The sequence below is a fragment of the Canis lupus genome, chromosome 22 (genome assembly GCF_003254725.2).
Source record: "Canis lupus dingo isolate Sandy chromosome 22, ASM325472v2, whole genome shotgun sequence".
In the NCBI taxonomy this organism is placed as follows: Eukaryota; Metazoa; Chordata; class Mammalia; order Carnivora; family Canidae; genus Canis; species Canis lupus.
The window spans coordinates 289194-307833 of NC_064264.1; the positions used below are offsets into that span (position 1 = coordinate 289194).

General features: G+C 43.4%; 1 protein-coding gene across 7 annotated transcripts in view; it reads right to left on the reverse strand.

Annotated features, from left to right (window-relative positions):
• Positions 1–18640, reverse strand: part of WDFY2 (WD repeat and FYVE domain containing 2) — a 162221-nt gene that overhangs the window by 76944 nt on the left and 66637 nt on the right. For 4 of the 7 annotated variants that reach the window (XM_025478405.3, XM_025478407.3, XM_035704306.2 and 1 more), the window contains exons 2-3: positions 18473–18540; positions 6874–6947 (exon numbers count right to left, since the gene is read on the reverse strand). In XM_025478405.3, coding sequence (XP_025334190.1) covers positions 6874–6947; positions 18473–18540 — 142 coding nt within the window. Of the gene's footprint in view, positions 1–6873; positions 6948–8325; positions 8449–18472; positions 18541–18640 lie in introns of all 7 variants that reach the window. The other 3 variants (XM_025478409.3, XM_025478408.3, XM_035704308.2) reach the window with 2 other exon arrangements.

An 18640-nucleotide genomic window follows, 5' to 3' on the forward strand; every position in this document is an offset into this window, starting at 1 on the left:
CAGGATCTCTCCCGCAGGAGCGGCCCAGCTGGATGCTCAGCACAGGTAGCAGCTGACCCTCGGTATTCGCAGGCTACCTGTCACCACCGAGAACACGACGTCCCACGTGCGCTCATTACAACCACAGGAAGAAAGAACTCACCCAAATCATCTTGTTACATTAAAGGCTCAAATTCTTTTCTTCTTCTTCTTCTTTTTTTTTTTTAACATCTTTTTAGCCATGGCTAAATGCATGGAATAACACAAGCCTCCAATCCATTAGTGACCATCGTGGGGCAACTCCCTGCAGCTGGGCTTAGTGGCACGGAAAAAAAAATTAACTTGGTATCGTAAGAGGAGAATCCTAGCTCTGCCACCAGTTCTTAACACGTGACCTACAATACATCACAGTCTAGGGGAGGGTGGCATTAGCTGTAGAAGAATGAAGGTCCCTTTCAATTCTACTATCTCCTTGTCTCCTCCAAGAGGATGTTGAATCACCTTCTTTTAATATCGTTGGATACTTCTTCCCGGAGGCATCATGGTGCATAGTCACCAAACTGCTTCCTAATCAACGGTTAGAACACGGTAAGGAGACACTGTGCGTATAGTATTATCAGGTATCCTGGGTTGAACAGTGTCTTCCCTAAATTCATGCCCATCTGGAACCTCAGGATGTGATCTTATTTGGAGCAAAGGCCTTTACAAATGTAATTAGTTAGGATGAGATGATTCTGGATTACGATGAGCTTTTTTTTTTTTTTAAGATTTTATTTATTTATTCATGAGAGACCCAGAGAGAGAGGCAGAGACACAGGCAGAGGAGAAGCAGGCTCCCTGCGGGGAGCCCGATGCGGGACTCGATTCCAGGACCCTGGAGTCACATCTGGAGCCAAAGGCAGATGCTCAACTGCTGAGCCCCCCAGGCGTCCCTAGGGTGAGCTCTCCATCCAGTACTGCTGTCCTTATAAGAAGGCCACGTATAAACACGGAGACACGGAGAAGAAGGGGACATGAAAACAGAGGCAGGGGTTGGAGGGACACATCTACGAGCCAAGACTTCCAGCAACCACCAGAAGCTAGGAGGAAACGAGGATTCTCTCGTAGAGCCTCAGAAGGGGCCCTGTCACCACCTGGCTGGGACTTTAGTCTCTAGTGCTGGGAGAAAATAAATTCTGTCGTCCTCAGCCCCTGGGTTGGCAGTACTGGTGAGAACGGCCCCAGGAAAGCAGGGGCCAGGCACTGGTCACGACTGCTCTCACGGCCACACGTGAGGACTAAGACATACAATACCTCAGACCTTCAGAATATGAGCAAACACCCGGGGAGTTCGAGACACTGGTTTTAGGAGATTAAAACAGCTCTGACGATTCTTAGTGACCTTGTAGTGGATGCTAAGGATTATATTTTCAAAAGGTAATTTCTCCTTTTATTTGAAAAAGTAACATCCTGCACACCTCTTACTGGAAGCATCAGCCTTCTGGAAGGGGACACTTTTTGCCTCCCTGGTGCAACCGGACCCTTTGCCTGATTCCTGCGACACAGATGCCCAATCCCTGGGATCCTGCCAAGGCATACACCCCTGGGAATCCCACCAGGTGAAGCAGCCTCAGGCACACCGCCCAGGGAGTAAGTGCCGGTGACACAGAGCGATGCTCTCGGAAGGCTGTTAATCTAATCTGTAAAATAGGAATCTCCAAATGATAGGAAACGGCGTGAGACGGTATATTCCTGCAACAATCTCAGACGCTCAACAGAGCTGTAGTCTAAGCAAAAGAAGAGGCCCTGAAAGACTCCTCAACAGCGCAGTCTGGGGGCCCACCAAGCGTCAGGAGCGGGTCGTATTTCTGCTTCCACTTCTTGGCCGTTTGCTTTAGTGAAGCTCCGTTTATGAGTTTCAAGCAGCAAAGGACAGACATCAGGTTCTTCCGTGCGCCCCAACTGTCGCGTGCTAGCCGTCGGAGCAACCACGGCCCGGGCTAAGCGCCCAATGAGCTGTCAGCACCCGGACCACCCCAACTAAACGCCTTCCTTCCGCGCTTCGACGCTGTAGAGCGTCTGCGGTGGGCCGGGGACTCTGTGGGGACACAGACTGAAGCACACGAGGCCTCTGCCTCCCGCCAGGTCGGCCTAGTGAAGGACACAGCCCCACAGACAAATGAGGCCACACGGCCAGGACACTGAGGAAAAACAGACGCAAGCTGCCCGTGGGCCAGGACCACGGGCGGGACAGAAAGCCTTGAGCAGGAACACTCTCTGCACTAGGTGGCGGCTCCCGACGGCACCCTACGGCCCCGGACGCAGCCCGGGGAGCAGGACACACAGCTCGCCAGGCACACAGGGCTCCCAGCTGGGTGGACAGCTGCCTCCCGGCCCAGGTATGCGTGGGCCTTGGCGTCCTCGGGTGACAGACAGGGCCCCTGGGGCCGGGGCTGGGCGCTGGGTACACACCCAGTGTCAGGGCGAGGCGGAGGCACAGCACCGTGTCTTCTCTCTCCTTTCCACCCCATGCACAGCCCTGTGAGCTGACAGCGGCATGTGCCACGGGAGCACTATCCCCATGGGAGCACTATCCCCACGGGAGCACTATCCCCACGGGAGCACAATCCCCACGGGAACAACCACAACAGGACACAGCCATGCACGGTTGGTGTCATGATCATTATCCTGAACGCTAAGCATCGTAAACGTCAATCTTTTCTTCTCATCCCAAACTTACCATAAGCACATATATGGAAACAACCTTCAGAGAACAGAGATTTATGATTTGGGGGATTTGTTTAAAAAAAAAAAAAAAACCTTCAATGAATACGCATTTATCCCGCAAGATTTCAATAAAAACTTTAGTTCATTAACAGTTGTTTTTTTTTAAAGATTTTATTTATTTATTCATGAGAGACTCAAGGAGAGAAGCAGAGACGCAGGCAGAGGGAGAAGCAGGCTCCCTGTGGGGAGCCCGACGCAGGACTCGATCCCAGGACCCTGGGGTCACACCTCAGGCTGAAGGCGGCACTAAACAGCTGAGGTACCCTGGCTGCCCGCCCACGAACAGTTCTGATGAAGCAGAAAATCCATATATTTATAAAGATTAGCATCTACACCTGTCTATGACTAAGGCGTTATTCAGTAAGGTTGGTGAAAATTGGCTTAAGGAAGTTCTTTCATTTCTGCATGGACATTTCCTTACCAGTTATCCTTTCCGAATACCTTAGAAACTCTGCCGAGGATGCTGGAGGGAGATCTTCCCTGCTGGGGATCGAGCTCCTTCATAAGCCAACTACTCATCCTGAGCCAGGACCCCAACCACCTTGTACACTATCTCTACTTCTCAAACTGGTTCTTTTGTCCCCAAACCTTTCTTGCCCTCTCTTACCGCCATGTTTCCCTCCCCTATGCCATTCACCTTGCCTGAAATACCTTCCCTTCCCATCTTCAGCCAAAGGAACCCCAGCCCACCGCCAACACCCAGTTCACATCCAGTCTCCATGGAGCCGGCCCGGACCATTACCTCCCACGCTCTCCTCACCTCGCTGTCCTGTCGGCATCACACTCACTGGTGTGCTGCTGGGCTATTTTTTTTTACTGTGTTACTTATTTCCTAATTTCACTCTCCCTTTTCCTCCAACTGAGTAAGCTTTCAAAGACCAGAAGCCACACGTTAGAATTGAGCACATTTAGATTTACTCGTTGGCTGGCTAGAACACATGAGGTATCGTGACAGAAAATTTCGAAGTCCCACTTCAGCATGAATAGCCTGCACAAGATGACTGACTTTTTGGACATTAAAACAGATGACATTTCTGAAAACTCAACATGAATTCTATTGCCATAACGTTTTCCCCTGCAGAAGGTGATTCCATTGTGACAACCGTTTTGAATGGCAACAGAATTATACAAATAAATTATCTCAGAATTCAAGCAGATGCTTATCGCAGCCAGCTACACTAAATAGTAAGAGCGTTTGCACTTTAGTCAACAACTTATTCAGCAAACTATTCACTGAGTCCCTAATTTGTACAAGGAGCCACACTAAGATCCACTGGGAGAGATGATGAACAAAAGACCGGCAAGTCCTCAACACTCAAAACTTTAATGGAAGAGACAGACTTGAAAACTTTTTACAAAACGAGTTAAATGAGCAATACAGTATAGCTAACCTATGGAGTAAGGTGGGTGATTAACTTCTACTGGTGGACCTTAGGAACCATCCGTCAAAACACAACAAAACCAAAAAAAAAAAAAAAAAAAAAAAGGGAAAAGATGACATTGGAATGAGGCGCTGAGAGATAATTGGGACTCTGCAGACCAAGATGGCAGAAGGGGGGTCGGGAAGACAAGGTCCGTGAGAGCAGGATGTGCAGACATGAAAGCACAGCCTCACCCATTCTAGCTCCTCTCGGTAGGTGGTGACCTAACCTGCTGCTTCGTGAGAAGCTGAAAAGGCCGTTTCCCTCCTACACCTCATAACTGTCTCTTCCCCACGGCTACACTCTCCAAGTGGTGCAGGACCCCCCTGCTGCTCGTCATCCTGGTGCAACGCTCCCTCTCCCTCTCCTTCCTTTCGCAGACAAGTTTTTGTAAGCATGGTCGGTGCGGTCGTCTCTACTTCATCTCCAATTCATTTGATTACATGAGGTTAACTACTTCTTGAATCCTTTTTATTCGGCAGAATAAACAGAAACAAGGATTTACTTTCTGATTTCCTCTTTCTTTTAAAATAAGTTAACCAAAAAAAAAAAAAAAAAAGTTAACCAGTATTTCTTTTTATTTTTATTTTTTATTTTTTTTTATTTTTTATTTTTTCCAGTATTTCTTTTTAAAATGTATTTGCTATATTCAGGGAACAGAGAATGAATAGTCTGCACAGGATTTCTCACGTCCACAAACTATTCAACAGCTGAGACTGTAAGTACTTCTCACCCCCATGAGAACGCTGAACCTTAAGCCCTTCTCTCCATGTGCCTTCCCCTAACTCAGCTCTTCACAGTTCTTCACATGAGAAGAGGGAGCATATACAATTCATCCTCTTCGACATCATAAAACAGGTCCTTTTAAGGAATTATGTCATACGAGCTGGGTCCTTAATCTCCTCTAGAAGATCAGGGTAAGGTAAGGTCTGGTACATTCACGCTGCACCGACATCCCTACAGAAGAACCCCAGCCAAGACCCCTTGATTTACATTCTGCTTCTCCGGCAGTTTCATTTACTAAGGGAATAATGGCTAAGATGGTCTCTCCTCTTGTACACGATAAATAGCCAGAACTCTCCGTAACTTACTTACTTTGCTCACCTTTCTTACCTTCAGAGCCAAATTTATCAGCACCCATTAACCACCTACACTGATTCCAAAAAACGCAAAGACTCACCCATATGTTATATACACTTCAGCCTTTTCACGGACAGTGAGTGCTACATATACTGTTCCATGAACTGTTGGACAATATATAGATCTTAGCTCATCTTTTCAGATTTCCTTTGCAGTGAATATTTCAGTTCACTGAACAATCCAGTTACCCCCCTTCATCTTTTAAAAATATATTTATCCCCCCGCCACATCCCACTTTTTAAAAATAATTCTCCTTCGAGCAGATGAAGATCTGTATCATTCACTTCTCTTCTGTCCTCCTACTGAACAGAGTTTACAGGCCTACCGACTGCATTGGACATTATAGAAACTGCATAAATATTTGTCAATAGGCAGATTTACATATAACAATATTGTTAAAATTTCCATAAAGGTCACCAAACAAATGTTCTGACTAAAGACCAAATGGAAAATTTCAAGCCCACCTCTTCAGACCCCTTGTAAGAATCAGGTTAAGATTACAGATGGAAACCCACATTCCATATGTCTAACTATTTAAAAGTCATACATCAAGTTAAACTATTAAATAAAATATGTTCTCCTCCACTAATCCTGACAAATAGCCCTTCAACCACCTGGCAGTGCAGGAGTGACTCCAGAATTTTTAGACCCCTGAAAGCTCCACAATATAGTACATGCAGGCTCTCTGCTGTTTGGGGTCAGGAAAATGTCATTCAGGTCCTCAGAACAAGGGGTGGTGGTGTGAGGGCCCAGGCTGCGCACACCCCCTTGACCGCTTAGGTCCTTCATCCTGTGGGGAAATGTGGCCGGAACAGCGTTCTCTCACTCAGGGCCCCAAAGAAGGGCCTCTTTTGCTGGGTCTGAAGGCAATACTGGCTGATTTACCAAAATGGAGAATTTACCAGATCGGTCTTGTTACATTTACCTAATATACCAGCTAAGATTAAATATATAAAAAGATGATTAAGTGGTAAAACCTGAAATTCCAATCCCTAATCACTTTAGTTCCCTCAAGATCTATAATAAAAGAGCCTAATACTTATCTGAATCTACCCTGAGGCCTCATGTAGAGTCTGTGCTTTAACAATTCATACAATTTACTGGACTCTACTCACATGTTCGAGGGAGTTAAGACAAGAAGGAGCAGAGAAGAGGGAAAGGAGGAAAACATCAAGTATCAGAGATCAGACATGCGGGTCAAAGAAGACATTTCCCTTGTGTTCTGTCGCTGGTCGAGGAAGCATGTGACCGAAGGACCATGATGAGCCATCTGATGACTGCGGGCTCTCACTCACTCACAGACTCAAGCAGCTCGCTCACTGGCCTCACAAAGTCCTCTCCTAGCCACTGTGTCCACGGCGAGGCAAGCTGAATCTTGTCAACGTTTAAACTGAGACGCCCTACCCCTCACCGTAATCGGCTGCACTGCAATGTCCACTTCACTTAGCAAGAAAATTAATTTGTCAGTTTGAAAAAAACTAATACATAACTTTCATCACAATACACATATGCATACTCCACGGGAAGGGAAGTATTTCAACTGGAAATCTTATTGACGTGTACTTACTGAGATTGTACCATTGTCTAGACCTATGGACAGTCTTCTTGTTTCCGGGTTAAAAGACATGCATGAACATGGAGCTGAAAGAAATGAACATGTTGATGAAATTAACAAAATGATGATTCTCATTGATTCAGGAGTGACTAACTAGCTAAAAGTGTGTGGCTATTTTTTCCCCCACTATTTCCTGAAAAACAGTTCATTTAACACCCACTCACCAAAAAATAAAAACAGTAATTTTACAACCAACCCCTAGTTTTTCAGTTACCCTTTTAATGAAAATAACAAGTAAGATATTCTCAAACTGGACTAGTTCCAGGGGGCTTGGTCTCAGCTGTTCCGTCAGTATGGAATCTAAACGCGCGTGGCTACATTAACAATATTTTGTGCTGTGTAATCGCTGTCTCCGGTCTCTCTCTTCCACTCAAACTCCATCTGTAATACAAACAACCTATCTTTTCTCAACTAGGCGGAAAAAAAAAAAAAAAGATCTTATAATTCCCTCCTCCCCTGACATACACATACTAGTATAAAAATCTGTTTTGTGACTCTGAATTGACTCAGGGCATGTGGACTAACAGAAATCTTTTACTCTCAGCACTGAAGGCTGTTAATTGGGAAAAAAAAAACTGAGGCTCTGTCTCAATTTGAGGGAGAACCAACCGGACACAGGGCCAGGCTCTACTGGAAAAAATATCAAGTCTGGATAGGGCCTCCCTGTTCCGCAGAATTGGCTACTACCTGAGTAGACCTGAGCCTAAGTAAACTAAGCATGCCTGGAAGCCAGCGTGGCCAAGAAGTGCCTGCTGAACACACAGCTTCCAGGTCCCTGCCTCCTCCGTCTACACTGGCTCGTAAGAATGGGACGTGTTGACAGTTTATCCCAACTGAAATCGCTGTTCGATAAACGAGTCCAACGCAAATTTTAAATGTCTCTTCCACCTTCACAGCCCAGTAGATCACAAACTGCTCATCATCATAATCAGCCTCAGATATCTTTATTCCTGCTTTCTACTGCTATGATTAGATGTCTTACTCAAGGTCACACAGGAAGAAAAAGTTGGAGAAGGTTCAAAGACATAATTCAAACACACAATCCTATTTTGAAATACCCAACTTAGATTGCCTCTAAACTACAAAAGAATTTCAAGTTCTACTGACAGAGCCACTTCATAAACACATCACTTGGTAACATTCTTTTTGTTCCCTATAAGAGGACCCTGAACAGAAAAGATCTTCCAAACTGTATCAAGTATTTACTTTTTTCTAATTTTCAATCATGATATATTCAGAAAATGGAAACACAGAAAATAATCCTCCCACGACTTCCACCAGTACAGCAGGATATCTTCACTCTGATGAGCCACAAAATTAAAATGGATTCCCGAAAGTACACTGCTGAAAAAAGCAGTCAAATGGTATTTAATGTGCTGCTCTAAAGAAGTCAGTCTTTCTCACCGGTGGCCCATAAACTATGTTGGCACAATTTCTAGGCAGGTGTTAAGATGCCAGGTCTCATAAGCTTGTAACGTGCGTTCAGAATTAAGATCTAACAACTTGATTGGAAAGTTATCATATTTGCTGAAAAAAAGAGAAAAATAATGTGATTACAACTACATCAAGTATATCAACACCTAAAAATGTACACGGAGAAATGAAACAGGTTTTGTATTTGTGTGACAAGAGTATTTCTATGATTCTGTCTTTGATCTTATTATTCTGCTATTACTGTTAAAAGTTTTAAATAGCTAATGGTTTATTAGGATATAAGCATGAGCATATGAAGTACCACTTGATTGCCGCCCAAAGGGCTATAAACTAGTCAAGAATAACCTTATCACTTTAGCTGCCTCTGCCTGACCATATAAAAGTCTTTCTGTGTGATTTCCTCCAAAGTTCATATCTGGTTATGTAAAGAAAACCCACTGATCTCTGAACGTGACTTAAATGACTTTTTTACAACACTGCACAGGCTACGCTGACATCTATACTGCTATTTCTTTATTCCTGGATTTCTTCCCCTCTTTACTAAATTTCTTATTTTGAAGAAAAATTTGGAATGCTTACTATGTTCCAGGCATATGATATAATGATATACAAGGAGCTATAGCTGCCATCATGGAGTTTATAGATTGTGGCACCAACCATGTACAGGAACTGTAATGTCACCATTAGAGTCCAAATCACTTTATGTTTACGGTAAGAAACACCACCAGAATTCAGAATCCAAAAGGAAAAGATCTTTCCCTTAGGGTCACATAAACAAAAGAAATTTAGAAATCCTGTTGTTCTAGAAGCCATATGCTTGAAACCCAGGATGGTTCTTCTAGACAGGGGATTGCCAGAGCTAAAGACCATTAGCTTCCAGACGCCCCTAAAGACCAAACCACCCCTCCAAGGGGGCACCAATGGTAAAACAGCAAGTCAGCCTGTGTGTGTGTGCAGGAAAGACTTCTGGTAGGCGAGCCTTATGAGGCTCCTCAAACCATTTCCCAACTGTGACACTGTCACAGGGACAGGCCCTCACTTGGTTCCCATAGACCCTGGCAGGGCCAAGAAGGGAGTGGACTGAAAAGAATACTGATGCCCGTATTTGTTGTTACAGCAAACATCTTTCCTTGTGGGAAGCAGAGGAGTAGCTAGACTGACACAGAGATCCTTCTAACTTCAACTCCAGAAATTAACAAAAAAGCAACATCTGAAAGACTAGTCTTATGGCTCAAAAATGGGCTCCTATCCACGTGAGAAAATATCAAGGGGGCAAAACTGTCTGCGGAAGGACAGTACAATACAGTAAAGTAACGGTAATTCCGGCCAAATGGTAAAAGGGCTCCTGACAGGAAGGGTTAGAGAAGAAACAAACAAAATATGATTTAAGCACGGTATTTGTAGCTAGGTTACCCAAATGTGGTATGGGATATTTCACAGATAGGAATTCAGCTTTAAGTGATACAAAATAGTTCACTATCTGGTGGCTGAGAGTTGAGGTGAGAGACCAAATGGCCGGGAGCCTCCCGTTCTCCCACCGGGCAGGGCCAGACCCAACAATTCCAATACAGCCCCTCCGCCGACCTGCATCGAGCTGCAGCCCTCGACTCCAGAGGACATCAATGTAGCATGACACTCAACATGAACCTTTAACTGTTTTCCCCACGAGAAAGGATAAGCACACCTGGCGAGCTTTGTGGGGCGAGCCCCATTTGCCAGGTCCTCGCGCACAGACCATCCGTGCGGTTTGCCTGGGTCTGCTCCTACACAGACCCAATACCTGGAATTCACGGCCCTGCCACTGGTCTTGTTGATGTTCTCTCATTAGCTTCCTATGTTTGCCCCAACATGTCTACTAAAACCCAAGAAAAAAAATGCCCACAGTTTATTCCTAATAAAATAGTACGAAAATGCATTTCCATGCTCTCTGATTAAGACCTGTCATCTTGGGGACACCCGGGGGGGCTCAGCAGTTCAGCCCTGCCTTCAGCCCAGGCCATGACCCCGGAGTCCCGGGATCGAGTCCCGCGTCAGGCTCCCTGCATGGAGCCTACTTCTCCCTCTGCCCGTGTCTCTGCCTCTCTCTCTCTCTCTGTGTCTCTCATGAATAAATAAAATCTTTAGGGAAAAAAAAAAAAAAAAAAAGACCTGGCATCCCTCTTTTCTGTTTCCAACTGAGCCAAAAGAAATATATTTGGCAAAATTTTAGGAAGCAAGATAATAAAAGATAAAAATAAGTCGGCAAAGAAATTTGTGCAGGTCTGTGAATAATGAAAGATAAGAGTCTCTTACATTAAGTATCAGGACTGTAGATCTTGATGACCTGTCAATATCTTATTTTAAAAATTAAACACTTTCATAACATTGAGCATTTTTTAAGTGAAATTTTTGTAGTTTCAGGCAGGTATTCAGCTTAGGGTTTAGGGAAAAGTAAAATAAAGAGAAATCCCAGTCTGGGTCACTATATTAAAAACCATATAATTTGAAGAGAGAAAAGCTCAAGAGATCTAAGCCCCAGACAAAGGGAACTCAAGGGACCAACATCAACCTCAACAGTTAGTCATTAAATGGATTACAGAGAAACTGACTACTTGTATTTCAAATATTTCTGTCCTTCAAATGGTCTCAAAAAGATGTTGCTCTTGCTTTTTTAAAAAAAATAAAGTTAAGAAAAAGCATTTTCAAAATACTCTTATTGGGGGGAAAGTTACCTAACTTCCGCTATTTGTATCTTTTTCATTTTACGACTGAGTTCTTTTGTCCTTTGCTTATTGGTTGGGACTTTTGTCCCAAAAAACAGCAGCTTCATGAAGGTGAAGCAGTGGATTTCAATCACCTGATATAAGGCCTGGAAAGGCATTACGTGGCGGGACACACTCATCTTTCTGGGATGCTCTGGGGGTCACTTTAAAACTAAACAAACGATAGTACTTTCCTGAATACACCTGGAGGGGTTAAAGGCACCCCATCAAGTGGGATTTCAGGATCCTACAGAAGGACTTCAAGGAGCAGCCCAGCGCCGCGTGTAGACGGGAGCTCGTGGACACGCTTTCACTCAGTCCCGTTTGCCACAGGACCGTGCTTACTGGCTTTACCATAGTCAACCCATGTTTTACTTAATGAGAAACACTTCTATTCAGGACTCCAATTGCCTAGCATTAAAAATCATTTTTCATTCCACTCAAGTGTTTTATGCACTCTACTAAAACTGACCACTTGGTTCCCTTGAGTTTAGTCTGAGCAACATCAGCAAAATTAATGGATTAGCAGTGGTCACTTTTTCTCCCAACAAGTTTTAAGTCTCAACTATCAGTTTAAGATCTAAGGACAACAGAATTCTGAAATATCCTGTCACAGGAAAACCAAGCAAGAGTGTGCTAAATAAACGCTGTGATTACTCTGATTGATGAACATGTTATTTCTACCTTGGATGATCCACGTTTCCATTTCCGTTAAAAAACAAAAGTCCCTTGGGCATATTTTCTTTCAGTAAATACAGAATTAGAAGATCATATTACAAAAAAAAAAAGATCATATTACATAATTATTTTTGAAAACGTAAATGGTAAAAATAGTAAATTGCTTTTACCGATGGTTCCACAACATAACCTATACCAAAAAGAAACCAACAAAGGAGCAATATACTTCACAACTAAGAACCAAGGAGTTCTTTGAAATAAGGTATAAAATAATATGATGAGCATTTCCCAATTACACCCACACCCCCCAGGCTACCAAGAAAGTCCCTCAATGGAGTTAAAGATGTTGTCTACAAGTCACCAAAACAATCACTACCTTATGAAAACAGAACTGTCAAATTCATTATTTTAAATTCCTTTCTATCACTACTCTAACCACATGAATTTCCCCCAAAACTCCAATAAACCCAGTAGAAGAGGTGGGACAACACACAAACCAGCTCCATCCATTGTCTTTAAGTACAGAAAATCCTTTGGCCAGTGGGAAAATCGACATTTGCAATTTACATATAAAATGACACGTTTCCATCCCAGGTGTACAGCATATGAACATAGTAATCATTTTAATTTTCTAAATCCTCAATTTCGAGTTATCTGTTGCTGCAGAGCTAAAGTCCCAACACACAGGAAAAGGAAACTGATCTAGCCACAACCTCACAAACCGCTCAATCTTTTCCTGGTCCCCCTTGGGTTCCGATCAGCAATGACAGTCTATATTGCTAGATACCAAGAACCTGAAAGTACTTTGTAAATTACTAATTTAACATAACTGATAACCAAAATATTTTTGCAAATGTGAGATCAAAGGAAATGGACAGTTTATCCATCTGGCTCCAGAGGAGGCAAAATTGTAAAGGATTTGCCTGAAATGACTCAGCAAATTGGCAACAAAAATGAAAATCCAATTTCAGCTTCCCACCCAGGCACAGGTTCCAACCTACATGCTATTTTGAAAACTCCAATCTTAAAAAATACATAGTTTGGGGTGAATTTAATGTAAACATAAGCCTATGTCCAAACTTGATCTCTCTGTCTTAACCAAGATAATTTAATGCATTCCCTACCTCGTTTCACCAAGAATTTGAAATGACTCAAAAAGCAGACACAATGAAACCAAACAATAGAAATAAGCAAAATATAACAACTAAGGAAAAGATGTATAAGAACAGAAAGGGAGGAAAGAAAAAAAAGAGCAAAGAAAATGAGAATAAAGATCTGTTGGCGAACGTAACAGGCCCGTGTCTCACATTATCCGTAAGGACCGCGAACCAGGTCCCTCAGAGCTGCCCTCCCAATGTTCCTCGCCTCGTGATACGTACAGAAAACTAGGCTGGAGCAGGCCCAGGAGGAGACGGCAGGGATTGCGGGCCCGGGTGCCTGGATTTCCCCTCCCAGCCTCGGAGACGGGCTGTCGGGCCTGTAATCCGTCTGCGTTGTCCCAACGTGATGTAGGACATGGGGGCTGAGCGCTGCCTTGGAGAAAGCAAAGGGCCTCCAGACACCTTCGTGCTTCCTCAGAGGAGGGCTGAGTGCTGCGGGAGACAAGAACCTCCCAAAGAGCCAGAGCGCGCCCACACACGCACTCCGCCGACCGAGCTGGGGGCCGACGACGCGAGGCATCCCCGCCGAGGGCTACAGCCCGGGAGCTGCTGATGAGACTGCGCAGCCTGCGGCCTGCCCTCCGTAGAAACAGTCTTTCAACCAAGCTTTGGATAAAAACTAGGACGTTTTTAGTTCGAAGTTCAAAATTATGTTTTTCAATGAGGTCGGAATTCGATCCGTTAAGTTAGCCGAGCAAACGGTAAAGTGGCTGCACCTGTGTGAAAACCGAGGGGGCCCGAGCGCGGCTCCCCCTGGCCAACGCCACCCCCCATCCATGCCAAGACCCAGAGCTGGAAAGAAGAGGTCATTCTGCTGCTGTGTTAGGTGCGCCTCTGATTCGTACCTTTGAAAAACCATCTACTGTTTTGCTTTGGGGACAAATTCATACACTTGGAAGCCAAAGTAAATTCCACCTGCCAGCCCTGGCAGCCACAGAACCCACAGAGGCTCTCCGATTGTCCAACACACCCTCAGTCCCGAGGCTCCGCGCCTCTTACCCCCCTATTCACTCCATCTTTGGCAGCCGCGCTGCTTTACCTAGTCTCCGTGCCCAGGGGGAAAAGCTGGCAATAGACGCCCAGACGTGATACCCAATACTTTAATACAGTAAACAAAATCTCAAACACCTGCCATCCTGGCTCCTGCTTGAGATTTCTCTCCTCCATCCATCCCTTTGTCTGACCCCATGAACGGCAAACCTAGTTAAAAAAGTAAATCTAAAACAACTCAACCATGAAAATGGGAATGCCTATGCTTTTCATGTTTTGTTTCGTTTTGTTTTTTCCCTCTGTAGAGAGAGATGCAAATGTGGTGGCTGAAATGGTACCTATTAGAAGCCTGGAACAAATAATCATTTATGGCTACGACTGAAACCTCAACTCTATACCCTCAGAAAGGCTAACCCTCTCTGGTTTCCAAGCTCAAGCAGGTCCCAGCTGGGTACTTTGTAATTTGATCTTGTCATAGGCAATAAGCAGCTATCACATGAGATATGTCAAAAAGATACTATTTTTTGAAAGAATACTGGATAAGGAAAGGCTCTTATTTCTCACTCATCCATAAAAATTGGCACATAGGAAAGTACAAAACCAGTCATCAGTCACCCCAGATTCTCTATAGACAGCGAGGTTTTAAATGGGACTCTCTTTAGGAACCTTTGTGACCAGGTTCCCATTACGCCTGTTTCCTGTTATAACACCACCCAGCGTGAGTGGTGTTTATTTTAGGTCTGCCCCCCCACCCCCCAGACTGTACACACCATGAAGACAGGAATCATCTGTCCTACTTAACCACCATATCCTTGGGACATCACACCGTGCTAAGTATGGAAGAAACATTTAAAATTTATCGAATGAACCATCTAAAGAAATTAAACGGGACAAGTCTTTCTGCTTTTCTTCTTTACTTGCCCTTACTTTTCCCAGACTATTTTCAGCTCAACATCACAGTGGCATCAATTAGGACACGGCTCAGTCCTTGCTCTTAGAGACCAGAGAGATCCAGGAGAAACTGAATAGACAGGAATTGGGAGGTACACAGTCAGGGCGAGCCTGAGTCAGAAACTCGTAGTTTCGAGTACCACAAACCCACCGGAGAGGATGTAAGCACTAATGGGCACATCTCTTGAATTCAAAGGCAGAAGCAGAGTCGAGCTTCTGAAGGTTGGGAGGAGGAGGAGAAAAACCCTCAGCCATCACCTGTTTAGGTTTCTCTCCCTCTTGACCAAGTGGCCCTTCCTCTCGGATTCATACTTCCTTTTAAGTGGATCAGCTTTCACTGTTTCTTTATGCACACGAATGCCCCACAGCTATAAGGTTTACATGTTCCCAGCTCAAGGGACCAGCTGAGGCTGAAACTAGCATTTCTTACTCCAAATTCTAAATTCTGGGAAAACCAGGTTGGCTCAGGAGCCAACAGCCTTAAGCAGGCAAGTCTGGTCTCTCCTGGTTCCCACCTAAAGGGGAAGCAGGGCTTCTCAGACAAGACAGGGAATGAGGACACATCCCCAAAGCTGGTGTGTTTTTGATCATGATGTATCTGCTCACTCCCTACATCCATCAGCCTTCTCACCCTCCCCGGCCCTTCAGGCTCACTCCCAACCATCACACTTAGCCTTCGCCATCCGTTCCTTCTCATCTGACGCCTTAGCCTTCTGCTTCCTCCCCTCCATTAAATGTCAAATTCTTCCTAATGCTACAAAACATTACTGTCCTACCCAAAACATGACAAACACTACATTAAATGGTATTTTAATGAACAAAATACACAAATAAGCCATATATTACATGTACAGGATACTTTACGTTCTCCTCTAGATTTGGAACACTACTGATTACTCGCCACCTGAGACCCATCACAGTCACATCTGCCTTGTGATGCCCACGTCACAGTCTCTAGATACACCCAACCTTTCTACTTATTTTGTGACTAACACCACATAACTGTTTACTAAGCAATCTCTTAACGAAACACCTTTCAATAGAAAGAAATGCAAAACAATCTTTTGGAAATCCAAAGGTATTTCAGGTTTTCTAACTGCCCCCAAATACAGCATAATTCCTTATGCAGTAAGATTCCACCTCTCTCGAGTTCGACAAAACGGACTCTTGCTCGAAGATCAGCTACTCTGTTATCCAAACGCACTTAATTCCTAGGAACATAAAAGCCAGGATGTGATCAATTGTAATGAACACAGACTTTTGAAATTTTTTTTTTTTTTTTTTTTTTTTTTGCCTCTCTGTGGTATTGGAGCCACCGACCAAGGAAAGATTATGGAAATCGTCTTGACCATATGCACCTACTCCTCTGCAAACCCTGGCAACTAGCTCAGTGTCCTGTGCAGAGCACGGATGCAGGAATGATCCACTAGAAAGTGTACTTATGATGTTAACTTTTATCTGTGTATTTATAAATCAATAGTATAGGTGCATGAGGCTTTCTATGTGTTCATATAAACACATGTAAGTGGATCAGAGGCTATAATGTCGGCTATAATGCCAGAAGACAATCTTCTCTAACATACAATCACCTAGAGATCTTATTAAAAATGCAGATTCTGACTCAGGAGATCTAGCATGGAACCCAATATCTGCATTTCTAGTAAGTTCTCAGGTGACCCTAATGTGGTTAGCCCACACACATTTTAATTAAGCAAAGTGATGCCTTTTTCACCCCCTTTGGTAGAAGGTCATATGCAAAATATGCAAATAACCAAAGGGTCCTCCTCCTCAAAGACTGATCAATCACTAGGAAAATGTTTGATAATATTCTCAGGTACTCTTCTTTATTATCAGATTCAAGTCTTCAATAAATATTTACGTACTGAGCAACTTGCCTGGTGTAGGAACTACAGCAAGCCCATAGTTATTCATACAGCTTAATCAATGATAAAAAATGCAACTAGAGGCTTCTCTGTATTCTCAGTGACATTCAAATAAAGAGAGTATCAGAGAGAATGACAGCAAAAAATGCATTTGGATGTGTGTATGGGGAAGAGGCAGATAAGCAATTGCTTAGGACCCTGTGTCTCCATGAGGTTCCTATTCGTGTTCACCTCAAGAAAATTCTTTGCTCACCATCCCTGAGATCTCATCATTCTGCCCAGGTCTGATTCTCCTCTGTCTTCATGGTCATGGGAGTGACATTGTCTGGAGCCGACTCTCAGCTGGCTGGACTAAAGACCTTCCCCACCTCTTCTAGTTAGATAGCATGTCAAGTTTGATGAAAAAAGCAAGATCACAGCTAGGACTGGTTATATCACTCAGAAATCAGAAAAAACAATCAGAGAATTCCTTTCCCTCTCCTTTTACCTGAGCCCTCAGCACTGCCACAGGTCAAGTTCACCTGGGGCTCTCGCTATATAATGCTGTCTGCTGGAGGCACAACGGTTAAGGAGCCAATATAAAAATTACAAGAAGTTTCTTCTTCCCTAATGCTGGACTGAACACTTGGTTCAGCTTCATGATTACCATATATTTCCTAAAAAATTCTAAAGACACGCAAAACCTCAAAGATAATTTGAAAAATCACAGAAAACCTTAATAATTCATTTGTTCACAAACAAGCAAAATTGCTTACTGAAGTTATTACAGCATTCTTTTGCCAGAGGCATAAACTTAATCTACAATTTAGCATGAATTTATTTTGGCTGTACACTGTGGTATATACTTCTCACACTGGGATACTTCTATCAAGGAAAGAGGTGCACACTGCAGAAAGCCAGAGGGTTTATGGGCCCAAACAGCAAACCTGAGGGGTGTTGCTAGGGTATCAATTTTAATTAAGATTGGAAGGAAGGGGACTCAGGGAAATGTTTCCTAATATAACTAATAATGAATTTAAATAATGATCTTATACTCAAAGAAACATGGAATAGGATGCCCACACTTCATTAACTTAATAATAAAACACCAGACTAAAAAGAAATTTCCTACTTTGAGGAGCCAGCTCTTCTCTCCCTGTAGGAGAACTTTGCCAGCACACAAATCTAAGAATCAGTCTCATGCATCTTTTAAAAATAGATTTTTAAAGAGTAGCTACTTATCAGTACAAGGACATATATTGCATGTAAGAGCTCGAGGAAATGAGACTGACCTCCCATTAGAATGTTTCAATCTGAAGCAAATCCTTGTGAGAACAAAAATCGTCCATGTGGACTCTCTTGTATTTGAATGAATAACATAGCAATAATGCAAAAACTGACTTCACAAATGTAATCACAGGGCAAAATTTCAAATGTTGAAGGAGGTACTCCACAAAAAAGTTAGACAAAAAGTTGGAAAAGAGGGAGACAGCTATAATCTGAGATAACTATGTGCTGTAGTCCTTCTCCCATTAATCTTATTCAGAAACTGTGAATATATAGTCAATATCAGAACAATTTTCTTATTTTACATACTGAGAGCCACAATGACTTAATATGGTACTTTCAACCCTCAGATATCCCTACTCAAGAAGATACAGAGAAGGCAATCTGGAAAGGAAAGGGAGGTGGGGTCCATGTCTGATTTTTTTAAGACAGAGATCGAGATACTTACAAGGCATCACATAGTATATGCTTGGCCAATACTGTCCGCTATCTCTCTTTAGCCACACACGAACGGTCCTACAAGAAGAAAAAAAGTGTGTTAAATCATAGTGTTTTTAATCATGGGATAATAATTTATAAAAAGTAATTTCAATATATTTGCTATATTCATATCAAC